This window comes from Gallinula chloropus (genome assembly GCF_964237585.1).
Source record: "Gallinula chloropus genome assembly, chromosome: 6".
NCBI classification, from domain to species: domain Eukaryota; kingdom Metazoa; phylum Chordata; class Aves; order Gruiformes; family Rallidae; genus Gallinula; species Gallinula chloropus.
Genome location: NC_140091.1, coordinates 7,569,875 through 7,597,697, shown reverse-complemented (window position 1 = coordinate 7,597,697; position 27,823 = coordinate 7,569,875). Strand labels below are relative to the sequence as shown.

Here is a 27,823-nt window from a genome sequence, read left to right as displayed (position 1 = left end):
TCTACAAATACTGTATATAGTAATAAAATAACATCCAGTTGTTTATCTAATTAAGGGAAGAGATGGACCTGATGAAATGTAAATTGTAGGTAATAACAAACTTCAAACCCCTTTTTTACACTTGAATAGTCTGATTTTATCTCATACTCTGACCAAAGTGAGTCAACGAGTTAAGTAGTGTTTAAAGCAAGTCTTCTTTAGAATTAAGACACCTTTTATAAAGATAAATGATAGAGTTAAAAGTGTTAATATATTGACAATGCCATAGCATTAAATAATGCTGAAAATGCTTACCACTTTCAAAGCAGGCATCAAAAATAAGATGTCCTTTTTTAGGCTGTCCACAATAACCAGGTGGGAGAACAGTGTACTTGCTCACATTCCCTGCTATGATGTCGTCACTTCCTATGGTGTGACCTGTTGCAGTAAAAGGAAGAAAATTCTCATGAGTATAAAACAAAAAACTACAAGAGCACAAGGATTTTCCTGGAACCAGGCTTTTTTTGATACATAGCATGAAATTTGCACCATTTTAACTGATGCACCAGTAAATGAACCCTTTCTTTGCAAAGGTTATTTAACAATTTGTGTAAAATGATGGCATCGTATGTTAAAGCTTCTCGAAGTAACAGACCACGCAGCCTGATTTCTGGCACATGCATGTTCTGTGGCTGAACACTCTCCTATGCAACAGTCTGAAGTTCTTTTGACTGGGGCTCTCTAAAACCTATATTCTGCACTGAATTGAATTGAGCTTCTCAGCAGCATCTTCCTTTACCCACAATCCTCAGCAGCATCTTTCTCACTATGGGCACTAATGGGATCTTTTTCCTGCTGCCTATTTTCATGCATCTTAAATGAACTTAGGGAACCTTTGAGACTGTTAAGTACCACTCATATTTGAAATCTGAAAATTGTTAGAAGGGAGAGACATACAGATTTATTTTTTTTTCCTTTTTGAAGTTCATGTGGTTATCTGAACCTTGCTTGCTTAGGAAAGAAAACTCACAAAAAGAGCTTAAATTACAAAAAAAAAAAAGTGGGACTTGTTTTGTAATAAAATATGTGAGGGCATAACTGTTCTGTATAGCAGCATGATTTTTGTCAAAACATATCAGCAGTGCAGATACTGAAAGCTTGGTACATCTAGTCAAATTATAATGTCTGAGAAATATGCAAAAATTTTGCTTCAAAATAGAGATGGAAGAGCACTGTGATTTTTTTTCACTTGAGAAATGTACAAGAAAGGTAATATTTGTATGTTGTATTATACACTAATGTGTCTAGTGAAAGAAGTACATAGTAACATAACTAGCTACTCATTCTTCTGCCATTGGCTCAGCATTTTCTATTGGGATAACAAATATTTAACAATAGAAAAACTACCTTCTGTGCTACAGAAAACTAGAAGAGATGTGTATGTCTTCAAATGCAGGAGGTATGTGATGGAATAATGGGATGATAATATCTTATTTCACTCTGATAAATAGAGCTACTAAGGGTTCTAGGAATAGACTTTTGGTCTGTACCGATTTTTTGACATTTAAGTGGGTTACAGGGAGTGATGAATGTGACATAAAGCTCAATTTGTTTTATTTTTATATTGAAAACTATTTCACACAAATGTTACAAGCAATTCATACTAGCCCTGAATGATGAAAACAGCTTATTAATTAAAACTGACCTTTCCATACATAAATGTATTCCACCTCTTGAGGCAAAACACCTTAGCTGAGGTAACAAATTACGTATTAGTGACACCACAGTTAAAAGGGTCTGTCAGACTTTCTATTATATATCCATATTTTCAGAGGTATATAAATCCCAGATTAAAAGATATGTATATCCAGGTCAACGCTCAGCATATAAATCCCCAGTCTTCCCAGGGAAGAAATTTGAAACTTACTCTTTGAGAAGTACTACAAAAGAACAAAGAGAACTCAGACCTTTTCTTACTTTACCACAATCCAAAAAAGTTATATATTAAATAATGCACAGAATTGATTTTTTTTTTACCAAAATTATTATTTGCAACCTCGAGGTTCTTAGTTTTAGATTGAATAATTACCTATAGATAGCAGCCTGTGGCATTTAGACTATTTTCTTTAAATGTAAAATTGCTTCTTCTGAGATTTTTAGCCAATGTTTTTTACCAGCATGCAGCTACAATTTGTTTAAAGGCTGGTAACACCAGACACAAACTTAGACCTGGATGGGGCATCTGTGTGTATCTGTATGGCCACGATCGGGTCACTTAATAAAATTCATCCCTCTGCAAGCACACACAACCTGCAATTCAGCCACAAGCAAACCATATCCTCAGCTTCAGTTCAGTGCCACTTTGATTAAGAGCTCCCATACAACTGTCACCGGTAGTCAAGTTGATCATTTGTTACCCAACACCTGGAATCAAGGATACAAAGAAAAATTCAGGGACAACCTGCAGATGTCCACCAAGAATGCATGAGCTGCCAGGGACCAAAGCAAAGGGATGAGAGGCGGGGAGTCAACTGAGTAGAGCAGCAAGAAGACCGAACTCCTCCTGGTGAATGCTCCCTTGTAAGTCTCAGCTAAAAGTAACAGGCTTCTTGTAATTCTTAAAAGATAGCTGGGAAACATCACTTACATAAAGATGAAGAAACTAGAAAAGATTACATTCCTAATACTGCCACCACAAGGCAGTGTAGGAAAAGCAGGCAGAAGACAGAGCTACATTTCCCTTCCCACCTAACTGACAAATGAGAGTATCTGCCAATAGAGTCTACACGATGCAGAAGGAAGCTGTCAAGTAACTGTGTCCTAGCAAAAAGTTTCCATCTGCTCTTCCTGGCCTAACATTGCCATTCAGGAATGAGAATAAAATCATCAAATAGCCTGTAATTCACAGGCATTTCACCATATTAATCACTCCTTGCATGTTCTTTATTGCACAGCACTTTGACTATTCAGAATGTTATATTTTGAGTTATATTATCTTTAGTTAATCTCTAAACATGCAAAACTGCCATGTTTGACCTTCATGTTATTATGTAGCACAACAGCACTAAGTCCCTTCTGGCATGTTCTCCTTGGGTGATAAAGAAAAGGCCAGACCACTGGCCAAACCAGAGCCTGCACTGCTGTATTACTAGATTATAAAACGTGGCTTCACGCTTGTCTGTTCAGCAGATGCAGCGAGAGTTGCTGAGAATACATTCCCATCTTCAGATGGAGAGAACGGCCCTAAGTCCTCTGGCCAATAAAGAGACACTGTCCTCACAGCTGGGGACTCCTAAGTAGATTTTCCTGACTGAAGGCAAAGATGTATGACAGAACCTTGCAGGGAAGGGAAATAGTGCTTCAATCTGAAGTACATTCTGCACATTACAGTTAAGGAGCCCTGATTCTCCTGTGAGAAAAGGTTAGATAAGACAAGCAAAGGCAAAAGTAACTTGGCAAAGACATTTTCTCAGACCTTAAGTCTTATTTTGTTGATTATTTTTCTTATAGGTTGTAAAACACATAGCTATTTTATTCTAATTCTTCATAGCTTGAACTCCTGAAGTCTCCAGCAAATCCCTAGTATTAAACTTTAATGGTAACTTTCTATCAGGTATAAAATCTGTCCGAAATCTCTGTAAGTATGGAAGATTTTGAAATAAAACCTGGACAGAGTCTTCTGTTATCTGCATTCATGATGGTTGTCATCATGGATATATTTCACATCAACCAAGTGAAAGTGAATAGAATCAGTTACAGTGGACTGAGTTTGGAAACTTCCAGACCTTCTTAAGGTTAAAGTCAGGATCTTTTCATTTAGGCAAAGACTAAAACAGCATTTGCTACAATAAACATCATGCAAATTTAGGCACATTTTCTTTTAAAACTGCAGTTTCTAGAGGAAGCTACATCTTCAGTAAATAACGGTTACTCTTTGAATTAGGTAAACAAGAAGCCCAGTTTCCAGCTGTGACTAACTTCTGAATCCACAGAGTTAGCAGCCGGCAGCTACCCTCATGCTACATTAGGTAGGAGAGCACAGCTGCATTAAAACAGACATAGAAAAATATGGAGTGAATTTGCCTGGAAAACCTGCTTCATTCTTATAATCTGCCATCGCCTAACAGGGATGGCCAATTAGAAACATGAAAAGATAGGATAACTGCAAGTGAACTTTGTAGAAGCCTTTCTCTAAATATTACAAATGTCATCAAGACACCTCTCAATCTGTTATGATATCCTTATTTTGGAACAAAATTAGGATACATTTTGCTCCTGAAAATGTCTATGGTGTAAGATCTGAAAGCCAGATTCCCATCATCCAGGGGCCAAGAAAAGTTTCCATGTATCCTAGCAAAGAGCTTCATCAGTCTTGAGCAGTGATGTTATTATAAACCCGTACAAAGCAGTGAATCTGAACTCTCTGGACAGTTTGCAATAAACAAAAATTAATTCAGATGACCAACAGCAGCTCCTATTGACTACTAAATGTAATAAGTCTCTGGATACACATTGCTCAACTCACGTTTTGGACTTGTGACACGTAGGGAGGATATGACAGTAACAGCATCTTCTCCAGCAATAAGAAAACTGCAAACAGTAATTTTAGCAAAATTCTTTTAGATCTGCCTCTGTAGAAATCTATAGTCCTGATAGCTGATTATCTACTCCATTCTTTGGTTCCTTTTTTTTCCAATAAAAGTTTTTATATCATTGTTGTCAGGCTCCTGCAAAACAGATATTCAGGAAGACTTGTTATTTCTGCTATCAGGTCTGAAAGCTCTGTGGCCATTCTAAAAATCCTACGGGCAGCAGCAAGCTGGAACTTGGACTTCCAGCTTTACTAGCTTAAAAAATGCCAAGAAGAAGAAGAAAACACAACTGTCATTTTGATCTTAACAGCCATGTATCCTGCAGCAAGGATTGGGCATGACCCTGAGAATCCAAACATACTGCAGAGAGTGTTGTCAATCTGAAATGCACGTAATTCACAGTCACTATGATCTGAAAAGAAATGGAAGAAATTATGCTCAGACTAAAAATCTCAGGGCTTGGGAGAATACCCAGTGTGGTACCAACCACACCTGCTGCCTCTCATTCAGGTGCTGAGCCTGTACTGCCACCATTACCTATTTCAAAGGTCAAGCAGAACAAGGAGAATGTTGGTTATCGCAGACAGCATTCGCATACAGCTTGGTCTAGTTCTAAAAATAGTAATGTTGCCTTGTTATTTAGAAACCCAATTTGAGATAAAGCATCTTTACAGTAATTGTCTCTTCAATTACTTTCCTCCTACAGTTTGACCAACAGACTGATTGTCAAGAGTCTGTCTCTGAACTGCGAGAAAATAGATATTCATATCCAAGAAAACATTCAAAATGAAAGAAAAGTACAAGTTTAGCAGAGAACATCAGGTAAATTCTGAGCTTACTAAAAGATATTTCTGGACAACCTCTAGAAATAACACCAGAAAAGGCTCTGAAAGTACTTGGGAAAAATAAACTGCAAGCTCACTGGTATGGACTTGAAAAAGCTTATGGCAGGTTGCATAAGGAAGAAGGAAACGTAATGGGTTTGGAGTTTTTTACTTTCACTGCACAAGTTACTGTTTCTGCAGAGGCTACAAGACAATCTGTCCTTTAAACTTTCCTAACAATTCCTTGGCTTTTTTGGGGGGCGGTTAGAAGGCATAAGTGTATCTAAATACTTCATTTAATATGTAATATTTACTTCCAATCTTTAATCTAGAAATATAACATCAAGATTTGCTTCAAGGATATTTATTACCTCAGTGTGGGTTATCTCTAAGGATGCACCATCTTGTCAGGTGCAAGTGGCAATGGAATTTTTTGCATCACTTTAATGAAACCCAAAAAGCCCAAGAAGGTATGAACAGCTCACCCTCATGAAAATAAATTTAAAAAAAATTAATGCTTTGAACTCAGTAGGCAAGAATAAAATCCATTAGTCTTTTTACTGGATTTATAATCTTTAACCTTTCTATTAAAACACTCATGCCCAGAAATGAAAAATAAAAATAAAAAAAAAAAAAACAAAACCACAAACCAAACTGGAAAAAATAGTGTTACTAAAAAAATTAAGAAATGTGTTAACTGAAAAAAATTGTTTATTTAAAAACATTGTAAGAATCAGTGAATTATATCTGATATACAAATTTCTTCTTTAACAAGTACTTGGCATCTTGATAATATCAAAGATATCACATGACACAACAGTTGCTATAGTAGCAACACTTCTTTAAACAAAAAACATCAAACAAAAGCATAAAACATATAAAAAATATGAGGCATCACATAGATCCCCAACTAGCAGAGAAAAGAGTAAATAATAGCTACCAAACTCAGCTAGTCCAGTACTCAGAGTTGCATCTGCAAAAAAGTACTTGTATCAGAAGCCCATCCTTCCTGGGAGGTAAGAGGTGGCTCAGAGAATTAGGTCTGCAGATGGATAATCCAGATGCTGAGACATCAGTTGAAAGAGTGCATAGGAATTCAAGTTCTAGGTCTGCAAAAGATCTGGGGGGGGCATTCCTAGCAACTAAGAAGGAATTCTGCACCTAGGGATTCTGAAGCAGGAAAAGAACTAAAACAAATCAGCTCTTATACACCAGGTTTTGTATTATATGTGGTAGAGAATGGAGAAAGTGGGAGAAAAGGGAAAGCTTCATGGGTGTATGCTATGTATATACCCATAGATACATCCGTGTGCCAGGTATATGTTTCAACAGCTGCCCTAGGTACGAAGCACTGATTTAACAAAAGCAGGATATCTCACTTACACTTTCAGGTATATTAATGAGACATGTATATACTGTATATTTTCAAAAAACTTTGCTTGACAAGGTTTTTAAATGCAGAATGACTACCTGCAAAATACTTATTAAAAGGTATTTCTGGACAGCCTGAAGAAATAGCACCTGCCAAACCATACTGATTCAGTTAGTTACAGCTGGTGCAGAGCAAACTTTGATTTCCATGTACAGTACTTCAGGTTTCATACAGAAGGTATGAAACAGATGGATTTAAGGCATACTTACACTGATAAAGCAACAGAGATCTAGCCCACAGACTACACTATTTCCCTCCTATACAGTAAAATCATATTCCATTGCAAAAACTGTTTGCAGTGTAAAACCATTACTTCTTCCATGGCTTTTTTTATATTCTAGAATAAACACTTGTTTTTCTGATTTAAGAGGACAAGACATGAGTAACCAACAGGCAGATTATGACATCCTAACCAGGAATGAGCACTATGTGAATCAGGTGGTCTAGATCCTACAAGAACAGCACAATTAAAATTGGTTTAACAACAACATAACTGAGAGAAGTCATGACAAAGATTTCTATATTCAAAACAACTCATGTTGAGGTAAGCTAACTGCAGCTAAAGTATAGGATATTTGCAACCTAATCCATGATTATGCAGCCTTTGATGACTAATAAAACTGAAATCTCCAAAAGTTAACACTTTTATGTGTCTCTCTTCTTTAGGACCAACTGATTCTCAGCTGGGACACTGAAAAGGACTCAACAGGTAATAATTATTCCTGGTATATGAGAGAAGTAGGTTTATTTCACTTTCTCAAAAGGCCAAGGCTTTTCTTATTTTAACTGCCCTAGGTTTCATGCTGTCATGGTTTAACCCCAGCCAGTATGCAAGCACCACAAAGCCTCCACCAAAGGGAAAGGAGGAGAATGAAAAAAACAATCAACTTGTGTTGCAATAAAGGCAGTTTAATAGGATAACAAAGGAAGATGGTGATGATGATGATGAAGATAGTAGTAGTAGTAGTAGTAGTAGAAGTAGTGGAAGTAGTAGTATAAAACAAGTGATGTACAAATGCAACTGCTCAGCCCATGCAGGAAAAGAACCCTGATGCCCAGTCTGTTTCCAAGCAGCAATATCACTTCCCAGTTCATTTCCCCAGTTATACACGGCACATGACACTACATGGCAGGGAATATCCCCTTGGCCAGTCTGGGTCAGCTGTCCTGGCTGTGGTCTCCCAACTTCTGCCTCTGACAGGGCATAGGAGGCTGGAAAATCCTTGACTTAGTGTAGACACACTCAACTGTCTAGCAAAACTAAAAATGTCAGTGTGTTATCAACATTAGTCTCCTACTAAATCCAAACACATCACTATACCACCTTCTAGAAAGAAAATTAACTGTCTCAGCTGAAACCAGGACACATATTCAGCCCTGACTACTACATTCAAAATGCTTGCCCACAAAAGGCATCTCCTAGAAGTACTAAGTACGAAGTACTATGGAAATCTTCCAAGTAAGACACAAAGGCTCTTTCTGTTTATGAAAATTACTCCTTTCATGTCAGATTTCTAGCACTTTTAATGTCTTAATAGGTTTGCTGGTAGAACAGGGGCTTTCCAGGCCTGTATTTAACGAGATGTCTCTGCAGTATTTTGGAACACATGAGTTTATTTGCTGTGATCCCAGCAAGGCCCAAGGAAGCCAGCCATAGCTGCACTGCTGCACCTTAGCCAAGAAGTTTCTATCCTGGACATCATTTTGGGTTCAGCACTGAAGTAACACAGCTGTGCCTTCTGATTTGGACCAGGCTTTTAGCTCATTCTCAGGTATTCTCAATCAGCCTGGTGAGCCTCAATGCAGGCCAGTATGGTACTACACTCTACTCACTATTCAGAGGTATTTTGATTTTCAATAGCTAAAGGGTGACTACTGTAAATTTGTTGTGGATTCACCTGTCCAAAGAACAAAGATGTATTTGATTATCACTAAGTCTCACGTTCAAGAGACTGCAATTCCTACCTCAACCACGGACATCTTAACATCTTTATGCTGGTAATGAATCCTTATCCATGGGAAACCACACTTTCCATGACGGTTCCACAGGGCACAAAATCTTGTAGGGAAGCACAGCAGGAGTTTTGCATAGCATCCTCTTCCTCTTCAAGACCCTGTACTTCACAAATGATGGGAGAAAGGCAATAGGACGTTCCTACAACTGACTGGGCTATTGTTATGAATGTCATAAGTGAAAACTGTAACATTTAAGTTCACAGACAATTTCCACCTTGTGTATTATGCACTATAACTCATGCATCCTTCTTTGGGTTGAAATTTTATTTTTCCTTGGCTCTTGAATATGTTTAATTTAAAGATATGGGTTTACCCTTGCTATTACCTTCCTATTTAATTTTTGTTTAGAGGTAGGCACATCTTCTGTAGGACAATTTAAGTCAACAGTAGTTTCAGAGACAGCTAATTTCTTCTTGACTACTACGTATTTAAAATAAGTTGGGGATTTCAGGACTACTTCTGGAATAATTTGTTCCCCGAGGTTGCTGAAATCCATTACACTATTAATTACTGCCATAATTATAATTACTCATTGAAACAACTCCTTTAACTTCTTAGTTGAGAATAGCATCTTTCCCCTTACTTTCCAAAACAGTCCATTCCAAAAAGTAATGTTTAAGTAACTGAAAATTTCCTCCACCAAGTATTGCCCACTCACATTGCTGAATTTACTCTTTAGTTACACTTTAACATAACCTAGTACTAGTATTTCATGTCAAATAATTAGATCATTGCATTGGCTTATTTTATTCACAAATTACTATATAGCAGAATTCCTGTTTTCTAATAAAAATGACAGCAAAGCAAATTTGATCTGTTAACTCTCTATTAACCATTCCAACATTAAGAACACAATTTTAACTACAGAGACCATTACTAACACATCGTATTCAGTGGTTTTTTTAACTAAGCAAATGTTAAGATGGTAGCATATTTATAGGCACATGATATGCATACGAAGTATCTCTACCTACGAGGTGCCTTACATACAGAAAACTCTGAGATCAAATCCCTGGTTATTTGTACTGCTTAGAAACAAAATAAGCAGCAGACACACTGGTGTTCTGTGTAGTCACAAAACACATGACTCTGCAGTACTGCAGACCTCAGGTACAGGTGAGTGGTACAGAGGCAAGTTGATTTTACATGGACAGTTCCCCTGAAGGAATGCCGCTGCCTTTGGATTTTTGTAGGCTATTTGAGGGACCTTTCATTGCCCCCGTGCATCATTCCATCCCATCTGCATCCCACAGGCATGAAAACGTGCCAGTCACTCAATGGGCGTTACCCAGCCCTAGGGTTTGCTGTAATCACACAGTAACTCTGCTGCTTATTGCAAATGAAAACACATCAGTGGAGCTGTAATGAATCCAGCTGGGCTTTCTTTGGAGTGGGTTCCTGTTGCTCTGCTCTGGTGATTCACAGGAACTGACGTTCCACTGGCTTTTGCAGAGACTGAAATGCAACACATTTTTCAAGGTGGTTCTGAAACAATGTGTAAAAGCAAAATCTTGCCATGTTTCACTTGTGATAGTGAGACCCACTGTAAAGTAAATAGCTCTGTGAATTAGCCCATAAATTTATTTAATAATAATTTAAGACAACTACCTTCTTCTCCCACCCCCTTTTCTATGCTTGATTTTTGCCACAATGGATCTGTAAAATCAGCTAGTTAATCATCCTGAGGGAACATGCATATTAGAAAACATATGTATTGGGACTAGTCTCTACCTTAACACATTACTTAGCCTAAAATAGAACCCATCATGAAAATACTTTACTATACCCATATATACATCAGACTCAATGCGAAAAATTGGCAGGATCAAGGCCTTAGGTTTAATACAGAAGTCCACACCTTTGAATTTGCATAGTCTGTAATGAAATGAAATTGAAGTTATTCTTCTGGCAGAGCAGAGTCTTCCAAACCATTCCAACTTAAAATGGTAAAATTATTTTTTAAAAAAAGAAAAAAAATTATAAACAGAGTTAAAAAATATAGCACTTCTTAAATGACAGGTTTGGCCCCTGTGGCAACATCAAGAAAATGTTGTGACAGGGATGCTGAGCTATGGGACATGTAGATGTGTACCCATAACCAGCTCTCAATTCCTTGTAAATTGGTTTACCTCTATTGTAGATTAATTGCAGACACAGCTTGAGCCTGGAAGAACTTATTATCTCCGGTGCAATGCAATCTAAACATGGCAATTCTGCATCAAGCCTCTGCATGCCAACTACTTTTGGGGATTACTTGAGAAATTCGAGCTGGTTTCCATAGAACCACATAGCTCTGGAAAAGGGCAGCACCATCGATCCTCCAGAAACAAGAGTGATGCAGCACGATGCATAAGCCTAGGTGGGTCTGTCGGAGCCAATCTGCATCTGGCAGCACCACTGCTGAGCAGAGGCAGCACTGCTGGGTTGCAGTGATGTTAGCAGCAAGTATCTACCAAAGTCTCTCATGTGGCACCTCACTTGTCTGGAGGTTGGTTCACTCTATTGTTTGTGTTCTTAAACAGATGTTGCTGGAGGAAAGAGGAACAGGAGGAAGGGAAATCTGAGTGTAGACGAGTGGTACATTTCTTCTGTGAAAGGCAGCAGCTATTGCTCCCAGGTGTCCCCCTTGGAAAGCAGGCTTCTGCTGCTGATTCAGTCTTCCCAGTCCTGTTAGTGGGCCCATGTGGAGATCAAGCCAGTTACATTTTAACTCAGGAAGCTGACTTTGGAAACTATTTTAATGAACACCGTATCTATAAAGCTGAACTTCAAAAAATAGAAATACTATGTAGGCCATATAAATGCATTTTGAGGTTGATCTGGTTTTTTGCATGAGACTTCCACCTACCAAATACAGTGACAGCGACACTAAAACTTGCAGAAACTTCTGTTTCACAAATTCCAGCATAAAACCTATTAAAATTCCCAATATGTCTCATTTTACCTTTTGCAGATTCAAAAGCCTCCTCTCACAACTGCTAATAATTAATGGGGTGCTTTGAACTTCACTGGGAGAAAAAACGTTGGGAGGCTTGAGGTAAGTAACTTTCAAAAGCTTTGATTATTTGTTAAAGAAAAATAAAATTGTTTGAAATATGGCTAGGAAATGGTAAACCATTAAGAAGTGGCAACTGGAATACGGAGCACGTTCCTATTTTTTTCTTTCTCTGCAATTATATTTCCCGGCTGTGTAAAGCCTACATTAGCATTTCTCAGGTCTCCTTCTATGGCAAATTATGTAATAGAAATAGGATCAAAGCTGTAAGTACCAAAAATATACTAGCAGCTCTTCTTCAGTGAATTCTTCTAGAAGGGATTGTTTCCACTGGATAACCAAAGTAGTTGGAAGTTGTTGATTATCAGTCTGCTGGCAACGGAGTATAATTATTATTATATTTTTCTGTAGTGAGTATCGTTAATCTCTGTATATTGCTTCAATGAATATTTCAATGTAAGCAGTAAAAACTGAAGTAGTTAATGGCCTTACAGAGTGCTGCAAATTTACTAACAAACCTTCCTCTAATATCCCCTGGACTTCAAACTGCTTAAGCAAAAATATACCAGTTCTGGCAACTGTGTTTGTGGAGCAAAACACATTTTAGATTTGTTTACAAATACATCCTGCAGTATTTTATAAACAAGTGTAAATAGCCCTTTATGGTGTGTGAACATCTGCAAGTCTGGGCCCAGCACCCTTGCAGTTTTCCACTGACTTTTGAAATCTCTTCATGTTGACAGGAGAATATAGCAGGCAGATTCCCTTTCAAGCATGAGGGCTGCAGTGTTTTTCCCAAAGACTGGAATAGAGCTATGTTTACAGGCTTGCAGTGTGTATTTAGGAAGTAAGCTATATTGTTTACACACACTTGAGAAGTCAGAAAACATTTAAGAAAGGACAATTCAACTGAAGAAATTCCATTTTCCTGGAAGACCAGAAGTACCACTGACATATAGTGTTAAAGACTAAGATTAAATACTATTGTTAAAGTAATTAGCCAGTTTCTCCTATTTTAAATAGGTGAATGAGAAGTTCCAATTATTAAAAAGGCCTATATTTAAAGACAAATAACTTAGGCTATCTTATTTACTACAGCTTTTTATGTAATGGTTAAGACCACCTAAAAAAAACCCAGGATGTTCCTGATACTGGAATGTTTTCATACCACATGTGATTCAATATTTTATAAATAACTATTCTTTCTTAAAGAATAATGAAAAGCTATCTTTCAAAACAGGCCAGCACCAGACTGTTAAAATCAATTGGAAAACACTGCAGGATTTACACAGCTATGCAACTGGGTCTTCCACGTGCAGATCTTTGAAATAATGATCTCAACACTAAGTATTTTAGAAATGTTAATTACAACCCAAAATTTCAGGGGGGTCTGGCATTCAGCACTGGTTTGAAGCTCTCCTCCCTGTGAAACCAGGTCTGAAAATTCAAAAATTCTAACCACTCTTAATGCAAAACGTGACTTAACGTCGCTCTGAGGGTGCCTATCATGGCATCTAAATAAACCTTAAAAACTACACATTCAGCTGGGAAATCTGTTTGTTCTGATAACAAGGATCTTTGGTCTAAAGACATATATTTATAGCCTGTCCAGTACTGTGAGTAAAGGTCCTTTTTTTTGCTTTCACTATGATTTCAGTGATGATGACTCAATGAAATATCAGAAATACTAATATCCACAAAATGACTAGCAACTGAGGAAGAACACATATTAGAACTGTCAATCCAGGCTAATATGCAGCTGCCCCAGATAGAAAACTATTACAGAACTCAGAGATAACCTGCACCCTTTGATCATTCAGGCCTCTGGAAGCAAGTCTTCTGAAGGTAATATAGATCCCTAGAAGAATAAAAGTATCCTGGGGAGAATGACATAACTACTGAAAGCTGGATCCATGCCTGAAAAAGTAAATACTTTCACCCGGCTCATGTGTCAAAAAATTAGCAAATACAAACATTCTGTACTCACTTTGACCTAACCCTAAACCTTCCTTGGAGCAGGTAATAAGGTCCTCTTTGCTACAGAACTGGAAAAATAACATTGATCTGGTTTTGAAGAAACTTTACTAAACTAGCTGTCTTGTTATATCCTGTACCTTAAAGATCTGAAACATCAGGATCATCTGAGCTGAACAACTGGAAGCCAACCCAAAAAGCTGAAAGTAACTAACTAGCCATAATCACTTCCATTCTCCTGCAGCGTTCATTTGTGATGATTTAAGTTGCTTTCAATTTGAGATATGAAGGCTTCAGCCTGGAAACTCAAAGGGGGAAGTATACAAATTTATGGTTTATTGGAGAAGGCTGATTCGAGCATTTCCAAGAAACCAGCTAGTACTAAGGAGCCAACTGCAAGGGGAAAATGATTGATTAATCCAGGGTAAAGCGATTTGATTTACAGCACTCTAACCAAACATCAGAACGCAGAAACTATTTTAATGGATTATACCAGATGTCTCCATAGTCCAGAGAGGATAGTATCAGAATATGAACTCTGTAGTAGACAGATGTGAGATAATCTACCTTCCATATTAAGTCTCAATCTCATTTGAAACGCGCAGATTGGCTTAAACTGTGATACAGAAAATAATGCTAAGCATAACAGTACAATAAAAGCTGATAATGGTCCCTCTTCTCAAGCACTCTGTGCCACTGAGTGGCCTAATCCCCCTCCTCAAAAAAAATAAAGTTTAAAGATTTTGAAAAATTATTACAGACACAAAAATCCTCTACATGAAAAAGGAATGGAAATATGAAAATATGTGTGTATATGGAAAAAATGATTATTACTGTAAGAAAGATTAACACATATGCTTTCCTATAACAGAAGGAGATACTAATAAAACTGAAATGAAAAATTCTTATATTATAAAAATGTATGTTTTCCATAAAGTACAATTAATATACAAAAACCTCTTGACACGGTATATTTTCAAAACTAAGAGTTTAGAGGGACTGCAAGCATGTTAGAAACATAGAATGGTCTGGGTTGGAAGGGACCCCAAGGATCAAAGAGTTCCATCTCCCCTGCCACAGGCAGGGCCACCAACCTCCAGGCCTGGATCTACACAAGGTTGCCCAGGGCCCCATCCAACCTGGCTTTGAACACCTCCAGAGACGGGGCATCCACCACCTCTCTGGGCAGCCTGTTCCAGCACCTCACCGGTCTCTCTGTAAAGAACTTCCTCCAAATATCTAATTTAAACCTTCCTTCCTTCAGCTTTAATCCATTCCCTCTGGTTCTGCCGTTGTCTACCCTTTTGAAAAGTTGTTTGCCCTCCTGTTTCTCTGCTCCCTTCAGGTACTGAAAGGCTGTAATGATGTCCCCCTGCAGCCTTCTCTCCTCCAGGCTGACACAGCCCATCTCCCCCAGCCTCTCTTCATAGTGGAGGTGCTCCAGCCCTCTAATCATCTTCATGGCCTCCTCTGAACCCTCTCCAACAGTTCTACATCTTTCTTGTATTGCAGGCCCCAGCTCTGGACACAGGACTCCAGCTGGGGCCTCCCGAGGGAGGAGCAGAGAGGGACAATCCCCTCCCTGTCCCTGCTGGCCACCCCTCTTCCGATGGAGCCCAGGATACCATTGGCCTTGCCAGCTGCAAGAGCACACTGCTGGCTCATGTGAAGTTTCTCATCCACCAGGACACCCAGGTCCCTCTCAGCAGGGATGTCCAGAATTCAGTATCAGGTAATATTTCAGAAGAAACAATTTTTAGAATCACCTTTCTGTAACTGCACATGATATTTTTTCTGACATCATTCCCTGACACTGGCTCTTGTCAAAGACAGGTTACTGAATTCAACCAGCGAAGAATGGTCAATAGCAGTACTCTGTATTGCAATAAAGTATGGATAAGTTATGTTTAATTTCTCTCTAACTCAGTTTTCTCATTTGAAAATTACTATCAGTATTTCAGGATGGGGGGATCAGACTTAGTTATTACTTGGTTTTCTTACCCTGGAATAAAACCACATTTCAGTAAAAATAAAACAGCAAGTGTAATATAGTCATACTGGCTAAACCCATTTATATGATTTGAACAATGTTCAGTCCTTCTGTAATGGATTTATTCTGCTTGCATCCATACATGAAAATTTAAATTTGTGCAAAATGCAAGTTCCTGGATCTCCTAAGACTGGTCCAGAGCAGACATATCATGAAGACATACCAGGCAGTCAGGATGCACCAAGACCAAGAACACTCAGAATTTATCGTATGTGTACATCAACAGTGTCAGTGTCACCCAACCCTAAGGGGACAGACACTTTTAGGGATCAGCCAAGGATCCCCAAAAGAAGCTGTCTGTCTCCTTATTATCAGGTGGCAGCCAGAAACCAAACCTCATGAGGAAAAAGGAGAAGAAAAAAAAAAACCAAACCAAAAGGGGGGAGGAAGCCACCCCATCTTTTTCCCCAGAGCCTCTTCTTTAAAATGGGCCAAGATTACAAGTTTTGCTTCTCAAACCCCACTGACCACTGAAAGTTTTGGGTCTTCCTCCTATCTTTTTGCATTTTTAATTGCATTTTTAATTCCTCCAAGAAAAGGACCAGCAAATTAAGACTTGCAAAATGGCCAGACAGACATTGTAAGATGTAAGCAGACATGTAGCAGGAACATGTAACCAAACAAAACCCATTTATGAGAACAGCACTGGTTAGTTACCTGCAACGGTGAGATGGGGAAAAGGTTCCAAACAGGATTAAAAACTAAAGAGCAAATACTGCAAGGCTGCAGATTTAAATAATGTAGCTGAGAACACAACAGAAAAGTAAGTTTATGTGCTAATCTGGAATAGTGTAGGAAAGCCATTATGTTAAAGAAAGTTACTGACACAAGGCACAAGCATTGGTGGATGAAGTAGGCAGGAAAGCTGACAAAGTCAAATGGCCACTGGAGATCTGTTTCCCCTTTCGCAGCGCAGTCAGAGCTGATCAGTTGTGTTTAGGACAGTGTTGCACAACACATTGGATGAAAACAATCACCTGCCTGGTGGACAAGTTTAATGTATAATAAACTTCACAGCATGGTTTCAGGGGCTTGTAAACAGCGCGTCTGACCACCGGGAATTCAAGAGTCTTACGGCCCATCCATTTCCATGTAGCCTTCGTAGTATTCTTTCCCAGAGCACAACTGCATTTCACATATTTATCACTTTTTTTCACCTTAAGTGGCCCAAAACCCCCAAATCAGTTCTGTGGACAATGCATCTTCATTTGGAGCCACTTCTGAGACTGAAAAACATAGGCACAGCAGCTAACACAGCAGGCTAGGAAAATGAACCTTAGGTCCAGGAACCCAGATAGGTTATGTACGATGCTGTGAGATACTAACTATTCAGAAAAAATACTCACTTTGTTTTACCCTCCAAATGTTAATCTCTCTAATTTTCATATATTATTTGGGTGGCTTTCTTTTTCATGTGAGTTGGAAAAGACCTTAACTGTGTTTTGTTACAATAGGAAAGACCCCTGTACCTAGAGGACCTTTATCATTCATGAAGAAGCCCGACACTTTAGTTTCATTGACAAACTTATCTTCATATGCACAGAGCCATTGTTAATACATCCTGAATAGGTAGAAAAATATTAGTCACCTTCCTTAAAGAGACCCTCAGAGCAAGGATGCGAGACGCAAGGAGTGCAGCATGCTGCCCCACAGCTTTCACACCTTCCAGGACAGGACAAGCAGCACCTGCAGGTCAACCCCCAAGCTATCAGCCTTCTGATGCGGTTTCAGTTCCAACCCTGCATACTGAGATATTATTTTTTTCATTCTAAATACAGCAGGTCATGGTTTCTTGTGTGAGAGGAACCGCTGCATACCACCGTTTTGCTCTGCTCTTCATCACTGGCTGCCACCTCTGCCCCTGTGCCGGGACAGTGACACGCTGTGCAGGCTGCCCCACCAACAGCTTCTTTCTTTGCATAACCGGGTCTCTCCCCACATTTCGTCTGCTGGGTGAGCAGGGCTATCTCCCTCTTACCTTCCTCCCCAAAATGGGGCAGTCCCCACTCAGCCAGAACTGGAGAGCATGGGGGCTCTTCCCCCTCTGAAGGGACTCCTCACGACCACTTCTCCCCCGGGAAGATGCTCCTCATCCCCCGAGGGAAGGGGCCTTGCCCTCCTCCACGGCTCCCTGGTCAGGGGCCTCCCGCTCGGGGCCTGGGCACCGGCCTCTGCCCCAGCCCCTTCTGCACCTCAGTGCCCTCGGCCAGGAGGCGCTTCCCTCCCTTTCCCCTGAGAAAAGGGCTCCGTCCCCCGCACTCCACTGCCAGGCAGGCCCCCTCTACTGCCACAAGCCCCTGGAGAAGGGGGGGCTCTTCCCCTCTCCCCCCGCCCAGGCGACTGCGGCTGGCACTGACCCGTCTCTGCCGTCCTGCTCCTCTCCGCCATATTTGTTGTCATCCCTCCACCCCCCCACTCGGAGCGAGACGCTGCCTGGGCGTCGCCATGGCAACACACGTCACCACCAGGGGAGTCCCGCGCCCCCCCTCCCCGCCCGCCATGGCGGCGCGGTGCAGAGAGGCGGCGGGAGCGCCGTGCTGACGGGCGGCGCCCGGGGAAGGCCTTTCCCGGCGTCACGGGGAGCCGAGCCCGGCCCGGGACGAGGCGGGGGTCGCAGGGTCTCCGCATCCCTCGTCGCCCTGGCCGCGACCGCCCCGGTGCTTCGTGCGTGAGGGGAGCCGGCGCTGCGTGAGGGGCGGGAACGGCCGTGCGTGAGGAGAGCCCCGGCTGCCGCCGGCTGCCCGTGTTTACAAGCGCTGCTTGCCCAGGGAAGGGCTTGTTACCTTCTCCTTGGTGACTGTCTCTACCTCGGCAATTACAGTAACAGTGCCCCGGAGGAGGGGGGCGGTAGACGGGTACCTGGGGCCCCACCCGGGCCGCCCTTCTGGCCCGCGGGGAGCCGGGTTTGGGCCTGTGCTACTCACAGGGCCCCGAGGAGCAGAGGCTTGTTGTGCAGGTGCACAGGCCCCTCCGCCCTGGTCGGGGAGCCATTACAGCCTAGCATCCCGGAGGGGAGGGGGGGCAGAGGGGGTGAGGGGTCTCAGTGCCTCCCTGCTGCTCTGCTTTCCAGCCCCATGTGCTGAGGTGGAGCACAGGCATTAGGAGAAGACGCCCTTTGGGCAGAGATGGAAAATTCACGTGTGTGAGTGCCCCACCCTGCCCCAAAACTCAGCAGGTGAGACTCATCATGTGGCACTTACATCAACTACTTTTCCTTTCAATTTCCTAAGGCAGCCCAGTAGGGAGCTTCATTATGAGTGTGAGTGTTGCCCGTCTGTCTCCTGTCCCAGACCTAGCAGGTGAGCCTGACCATATGGCAAATACAGTGTTGCTTCCTGCAGACAGGAAGGGTTCTGTGTGTGTGTGTCTGTGCGTTCACCGGCCCACTGGGTGACACTCACCATGTGGCAAATGCAGCAGTGAAGATTTTGGTGCAGAGGGGCTCATTATGTGTGTTTTTCCCACGAGAGCCAGCAGGCTGGGTCTGGTCATGCATGTCTCACTAATGCAAGGCCGTGACAGAAGCTTCATTGTACATCCTCGATGCAGATAAACTCTGGAGCTCACAGAGGTGAGGCTAGCCATGGGACAAACACAAGGCCTAGAATCATGTGTATTTGCATGATTCTGCACGCAGGATTCTGCACAGGCAAACATGAGGGTGAATGCACCCCGGGTTGGGTGGCTGTTAAAACTGAAATGGAACATAGATGGAGTAGTAAGCAATAGCAACAGACAGCACTGTGTTTAAGGCCATGTGCACACTTAACTGTTTGCTTCCTTATAGTAGTAAATTAATGTAGCTGCTACTTAGTCAGGAGTGACTAGTCGGTGAAACACACCAAGCTTAAGAATCAAGGCAGGTTAAATTGTCTTTCTCCATAAGAAGTTCTGTTCTTTAAACATCCCTTTACATGGCTGCCCCCTCCCTGGCAGGGTTCAAGGCCAGGTTAGATGGGAGTTTAGGCAACCTGGGCTAGTGCAGGGTGTCCGTGCCCTGGCAGGGGGGTTGCAACTAGGTGATCTTTGAGGTCCCTTCCAACCCAAACCATTCTAGGATACTTTTATCTTCATATCTAGTGCATGTCTTTTCTGCTCCACTTCAGCTCATCTTAACAAGGTTCACATGTTTAACACATGCAGGATCAGTGCTTCCTTCCTCCCTGGCTTTTGCAACCCTGTCCATTCTTCTTGCCATTCACTCTCTTCCTCTGGTGTTTCTTTAGGCACTTAGGCTTCCTTCATCTACTCTTCACTCTCAGTATCTTTCATTAGTATTATACAAGCTACCTTTAGCCACATTCCTGTGCCAGTGACTTGATATACCTGTTTGAAGTGGTGTATCAAGGGGCTTTGTGATGGAGTTAAAAGACGCATCATTGCACAGAAGAACGCTGGAGTGGATACTGTTCTTTGCTCAGCAGGGGCCATCCAGATCCAACTCTGTAAATATTTTCTAGATTTTTTTCCTGTGTAGTCTTCATAAACTACAGGTGGTCACTAGCATGCCACAAGGGCTGATTTGTCCACTGCTGACAGTGATCTAAGTACACAGGCCCCACAAACACATCCTCTTCCTTAAAGTCCTTCTGCAGGCCAGCGATCACCCTTGTTCTTCCTTCTTTGTCACTGGGCAAATGAACTTGGGACATCCCTCTTCAGAATGTGCTGCTACGTGTAGTCTGATCTTTCACTTCTGTCCATTCAGATCTCATGAGTGATTGTTTGTATTAAACGTTCTTGCACATCCACTGACAAACATTACCAGCACCACTTTAGGCTTAACATAGACACAAACATTCTCTCCTGGAGAGAACATGGTTGTTTCTTCTCTTTGCTCTCTAGCCTGTTATCAAGTCTGTCTTCTTCCATGAAGAATACAGTATCTGTATCAGTATCTAGCACACTTTTTTTGCTTCTGGTCATCCCTTATCCTGCCACAACCCCTTTTTCTTAGGTTCCCTGATGACCGTGTCCCATTCCAGCCCTTCTTCAAATAATTTCTTATATTACTCACTGCTTCATTCCTTTATCTAAATTTTCCTTTTTTGTTGTTGTTGGGTTTTTTTTGTTTGGTTTGTTTGGGGGTGGGGGGTGGGGGTTTTTTGGTCTGAGTTCTGTCCAAGTCTGCAGCTCTAGTCTGGTTTCTTATCATGTCCCCAAGTCCCCTTATTCCCTTTGTTCTACTTGCTATTCCAGCTTTAGTGTCCCCTCATCCATATTTCATTCCTATCTATTAATACTCATATAGCATTTTTCATCTGTAAATTTCTAAGAATTAAGTGCCTGTGGAGAAACCTTCCATATCAGTTCTTCAGATGACCTCTTTATTCACATTTCTCTGAGAGACTCACTTCTATGGTAACCACAAATACTAATCCAAAGGCCTTTTGCATCTAACTGCCATTCTATTAACTCAACTCAAATACCTGCAGGAAAGTCTATTGAAATCCAAGACATCTGGGGAAAAGCACTTTTACTGGTCAAATTAGCTCTTCTGAGTTAGCAAGCTTGAAAAACCTAGAAATGCCACACATTTTTTTAGTCTGAGTTTAATGTTATGTTATAGTCACCTCACCAAGCTGAAATGGTGTTAAATATAGATGAAATGCAGTCTTTCCAAAAAAACAGTAAGATAATTTGACAAGAGAGAACTGGGAAGTTCATATAGAAAGTTCTTTTGAAAATAGATAATGGAATGGTGTAACTGGAAGAATAAGAGCTGGAGAACAAGGCAGAGAGTATTCAGGAGAAGCAGTTGCTCATGTTTGTTTATACATTTTTAGAGCAGCTGAAAATGCAGTAGGGTGCTCGTTAGTACAAAGGCATCTTTGGTCCCTGCCCTCCCAAAGCCAATAATCTAATTTTGGACATTACAAAACAACAATAACAAAAGACTTCTGCCCTGGTTATCTTCACATTGATCATTTCAGCCATATTCCTTATTTCAATGTATCCCCCCCTCCTTCAGCATCTTAGCAAGCAAAAGCTCCTTCACTTCTGTGGCTCTTTACAGCTTATTCCCACCCTATCATCTTTTAATATCCTATAGAGAAATCAACGTCTTCCCCCCACACATTTCATTCAGTAATAACTCTCTACTTGTTACATTTTCAAACCAGCACCTTCATGCTTTCCCTCGCTGCTGCTTCTCACTCCCACTCACCTAATTTTCCTCCTTCAAATCCCTCCCTAAAAATCTCCTATGCTGTGATGTCTCCTGAAGGAATGATAATGAAGTCAGCTGTGTGCCAAGATTGCTGTCTATCATGGTGACTAGTGTTGTCTTATTCTGATCTGTCTGGTGCTTCTACTTCTTGGGTCAGACTGAAAGTGACTTGAAGGAGGACCCCTCTTTTTGTTGTGTTAATTTGGGGTTCTGGAGTGGACTCTTAAAATCCATTATATAAACAAATAAAAAAAAAATAATTGAGGCAATGGAAATAAAAATGGAATGCTGGCCAAACCCAGGCAGACTAGGCAATAATTCAGTTATGATTCATCAGCTTAGGTAAATTTACATAAAAATTAATGTGACTGACAACTCCATTACAAATATTGAGAAACAAATTCTTTTTCTAAATGCAAATTTGTGCCATTTTTTCCTATTTACAATCTATAAGGACTTAAGGAGTATGGTTTACTTTTTTACCTGTGCTTGTATTTAAAACATTAGATATTCCATTTTTGGGGTTTTTTTTCTCTGCAGCCTGCAAGACTGTGTGGTGACTAAAGAACATGAGAAAGCACAATACCACAAGAGCAAAGACTGAAAGGAAAAAAGATTTCTGATCACTTTTTTTTTTACCATGAGAGTAATTCTCACTCAATTTAACATGAGTGTAATGTTCAAGATAGAATTATTTGTGTTACACATTCAATACTTTCGATTCAACGAGAGGTGGCTGCTGTCAATACATATCTGTCGAAACCCCAAAGATCTTCCCAGAAAATCAATAAAAATCCATTTTACAATCCTGATATTTTCAGCCTGCTTAAAAAAATTCACAAAACCCACCCTTTTTTATACATTACAAAAAAGCCAGTAAGGTGCAATATTGATTTTTCACAAATTTGTTTTTAAGTGACTGTTAAGGCTGGATGAGAATGAGAAGATAGAGTATTAACACAAGTGTTGCATGTGTTTCACACACCACATAGGGTGTATGGTATGGGTCTTCAAACTGGGCATTTAAAAATCCAAGTATAATTGTGTAGAAATCATGTAATTACCTTTTTTTTCCTATCACTGTGTAGAATAAAACAGTGTGTGCATTCAAGTGTATGTTCTGTCAGGACTTCAACTCTGACTGTTGTCAGAGAAAAGGCCCTGACAGTGTTTCTGCTAGAAACAGGCCATCGATGTGCAAGAAGAGTAAGTACAGCCCAAATTAAAAAGCAAAAAATAAAATCTAGTCAGAGTTTTTAGCCAGGATGTCATGGTCTGCTGGATTCAGACAGAAAATTAAATCTGATAAAGAAAAAAAAGAGAACCAAAATGAAAAACCAAAGCCTAGACTAAGGTGGCAAAACTGAAGTGAATTTTAAAGACACATACATACTGTAGGAATGCTGTAATCTTATTATTGTAACCTTGATCCACTCTTTCTCCCAGCATTTATTGCTCTCATTAGTTAAGTAAAAGCAGATTGTAAATTTCTTATGTCAGGACAGTTTCTTTAATGTATTCTAAACATGCCTAATATAACTTCAGATGTTCTGTACAAAAATAATATTACCTCTTGGGTTCTTCTGTATTATTTCTAAGCATAGGAAAAATTAAAATGCAGCGAGCCTGGAAAGGTCAAAATGTGTCTCACTTCATTCTGTGCATGACTTCAGAAGTACTCAGAAAGTTATGCTGAGATAACTGATATGAAACCTGAGACACTGTGATCAGAAAACCTGGAGCAATTTGTGCCCGTGCAGGCAAAGCATCATCTCATTTCATTCCTGAAGATATTTTCTTTAATTTTACTTTTTATGGCTATTTTGGACTGCTTGTTCCTAACGATTGTCCTCACAGGTGTGCATCAACATTGTGTAATTACAGCGAGAATCTGTCACCCTGAAGGAAACCAATCCATAAACTACAACATGCTGAGTATGGAAGGTGACCGATTTGTGACTCCAGGATTTTGAACACTGCCTTGCTTTTCCACCCTCCAGGAGCACTTTTGAGCTTGTAAAAGCAGGAATCCACTCATGAATAGCACTTCTTGGACACACCTCCCTTCTCTTTCCAAGCAGGGCAGAGCTTTGATGAAAGGTCGGATGCCAGTGTGCATCTGGATGCCCTGCATTTGGCTAGGGAAGGGAAGAGAGGTCAGTGCCAGCCACCTGGGTGCAGAATGGAGAAAGAAATGTTACCCAAGGACAGGAACAAATGGTTCCTATTACAAAACTGGTATTTTAAAATTATTTTCAGGAAATAAAGGATGTTTACGTTCCCATCAGAAAGGTATATACATCTATACAGTAAAAGTGAGCTTTAACTGGGAAAGATGAAGGGCTAAGTCAGTTCTGCTGGGAGTTGATCATGTGGATCAAGCCAGTTTAGGAATTTCAAACCTCAAGCGTAGTGCTAAACAAGAATAACTACTCTGTGCCATTCTGAGGCAGACAGAAGGGATGCAAGGAACTCTTCCACACTGAGACCCTGCAATTCCCAGAAAGCCCTCAGCAGTGAAAGCACTTTTTCCAATCCTGTATCTGCTAAATAAATCACTTTGTGGATGTTTCCAAGGGGTCTAAATGATGCTGATACAGTCCTGGTGGCAGTAATTACTACACCTATACTTAGAAATTGAAATACGTACTTGTGTGGTGTTTTCATATATTTACTGAAAATTATTTAATATCTAAGTATTAGTTTTTCATTAATATTTCTGTGCTGTTATGGACATTTTCCAGAATCGGTCCTATATTTAGATATACAGACACATTTCATGCATTGCCTTCTAATATTCTTACGAACCCTACAATTCTCCTCTATCTTTTAATCCGTTTTAGCATCTACTCTGTTAAAATTCTTTTAATGTAGCTACTGAGCATCTGGAAAGATGAGAGATCAGAACTTAATCTGGGATGAGCTGAACAATTGTTTGCTGTCTGGAAAATTATTATTGTGCCCCCAACTGAAATGTAATTCTCTAGAGGAAAGTTCACAATGGACTTCAGAACCCTGTTAACTTCCATTCTTTTTAAATAAATTCATGGTTTGGTTCTAGCCACGAATTCTCAGGGTTCCAGTGGCACAGAAAAAGGAGTGACAAATCACTCAGACAATCACTACATGTAGCAGCTGGGAGAGAGGAGGTAAACTGAAATTGCAGGAATTTACTTTAGACCGCAATAAGCTTATGTTAGCTAACACATGGCAACTAATACACAATAAAATCCCAGTGCAGAAAGGCCATTTTTAGTTTTCACATTTGTTAGCAGCTCATGGTAAACAGTTGGCTCACCCTAATATGCACTTGTCTTTTTTTCACATGCTAAGTGGCAAGGAACCATGTTTTTCTCCTATCATACACAAGGTCTACGCGTGCTCAGATAGCAATGAAATAGATCTATGTCAAGGCAAGCCATGAGGACTAGCAATGATTTTTTTTTTCTTTTAAAAGAATCCAAGGAATTAATTCAGAGGCTGCAGGTAGATTACCTTTGGTAGCTAAGTTTGTACAAGAGTTTGAGTTGAGTGCACCAGGTGGCTTGAGACTGTCAGCCATCAAGGTCCTAGTTCACCTTACGACTTTTGGTTTTGCACTCTATTTCTGCAGGAACACTGTTGGCTTGCCAGTCATTCCATGAGTCATGCAGTGCCACCAAAAGAAGTTCTGGTAATGCAAAATATTATCAACATTGACTTTTAGCAACAGTACAATAAGGAAAACTCAAGCCCAATGCAGCACCCTAAACAGAAAAAGGACAGTATCAAGTCAGAGCCATTCTCTGCCATCCAGGGAAGAAAGCAAAATACAGAGTTTACCAAGGCCAACCACTTTCAGTTGTACAGGAAATATTTATTTTTTTTTTTAGTGAATCTAGTCCTAAATACTATCTACTATGGCAAAATAATGTGAACTCAAGTGAAAAAGGTCATTATGCCTCTAAGGATAAGGCTGGAATCGATGGTGGTTAGCAAGATGAGCAGGGTTTAGTGCTGCCCATGCAAACTCCAGCCTCACATCTTGACATAGGCAGAGGTCTGACTTTTGTGTCATTAAAGGAATGTAACACCAAGACCACATTCATAACAACATTTTAAAATCACTAATTTATGTGTTTGAAGACACAAACCACACAGCATATTTTCTTTAATGTCTCGGTATTTTGTACAAGTGATATCAAATTCTAGGTATTCCTGAACCCTGTGATTACCAAAGCTGTTTGCCTTGTTATAACTAGCAATGCTGAGAAGTGGATATTCACTAGGACATAATCACATCCAATTATCTGTCCCCAGCCTTGAATATAGAGTCTGTTAAAGTTTGCATCCATAACACCATCTTCTGCATTCTAGAGCTTTAGGGACCTTCACAGCATGCAAATGTTCTGGCCCTCCCTGTGGGAGTATGTGGTACTATAGAAGGAAAAAAAAATCTTTTAAATTAAGATCTTAACAAAATGAGCAGGTATATATGTATTTGATCAGAAAACACAAAAATCATGTAATTACTACCTAATCAATCTTGAAATCAAGGAGAATTTCAAAATTAAGACACTAATATTAAATTAGAATGACTTGAAGTTTGGATGAAGGAAATACACAGTAAAATTGTAGTTACATACCATGTTTATCTTCTAACTGAAGATATTTGGTGAAGGACAGATGGGCTACTCTATTTCTTAATCCTCTGACCCATAAGGATTGGCAGTGAGACAGTGTTCCCATTAATACATCTCTCACTCCTTCTAGTCTTTTATATGGCATTGAAATACTACATTTGGGAACTCATTGACTCATTTTGGATGGCGGCTGCTGTACTAGAGAAAGGAAGCTGATTTCCTTTTCATATTTTGAGCACACAGAAAAGCGGTTGCAACTTAGGAATTAGCTCTTAGAAACAGCACCTGGAATATAAAAGGTCTCAAAATCCTACCTGCCAGAAAGTAACATTTCATTAGACAGGAGAGTTGATTTAAGAGAGAACACAGTGCTCTTTAGTACAGCTAACCTTTACCACTCCTGAAACTGTGCCAAAATTAGAATGGGTGGCAGAGTTGCTCACAAACCAGACATAGTATCTGCAACTTGGCAATGTCTATAGAGGATGGCTTTAAAGTAATTTCTACCTTTGCTTAAAATTCTGTACTGGAAACAGCATTACTGGAGTGGTAACCCCATTTGCCACTTTAAGGTATGTCATCCTGATGGGGTCACGCATGGCATAGCATCACTTTAAGAAGCCCATTGTAGATTAAGGACTTTAGTTTGCTGATTTAGTTTCCCAAATCTCAAGCTTACCCACTAGGACCTTTCTCCCAAACAGTCAGCAAGTAAGCAAGAACTTTAAAAGGGAGCAGCTGCAACCTGCCACAAAGTGACAGAAATGTTGGTAAAGTGTCCCAGTACAGCACCGTGCTCTCACAGAGATTTACACAATAGGCAGGATTTAAAACAAACACAAGAATAGATGCTATTTAATTAGGACCTTCACAGAAAAACATCTGGTATAATTGGTTAAGGGGAAGTCTTTACTCAGGCAACATTTATTGGGATATAAACAATGTCCAATTGTAAAAGTTAATTAAACAGCAGGACTAAGGTAAGAGAGAGTTTTGCCTGCATGGCTAGGATGTAAGGTTTATAATCCATGCTGTTATGGGACAACAGCAGCAAGACCAAATAATTGTGTATTCAAAAAGTCAATTATGCCCTTCTTTCAGTAATAACATGCTCCAGAGGTCAGAGAATGCTTTAAGTAACATAGCCAGTTTTCTATAGAGATTGAAGCT

The 27,823-nt window shown here is 40.2% G+C and overlaps 1 protein-coding gene across 2 annotated transcripts in view; it reads right to left on the bottom strand.

Annotated features, from left to right (window-relative positions):
- Window positions 1-18,262, bottom strand: part of LOC311193423 (BEN domain-containing protein 5) — a gene marked incomplete at both ends in the record, with an annotated part of 931,749 nt that extends 913,487 nt beyond the window's left edge. For both annotated transcript variants that reach the window (XM_084266248.1, XM_084266247.1), the window contains 2 exons: window positions 295-417; window positions 18,220-18,262. In XM_084266248.1, the coding sequence (XP_084122374.1) occupies window positions 295-417; window positions 18,220-18,262 (166 nt within the window). The remainder of the gene's footprint in view (window positions 1-294; window positions 418-18,219) is intronic.
- Window positions 18,263-27,823: the final 9,561 nt, after the last annotated feature.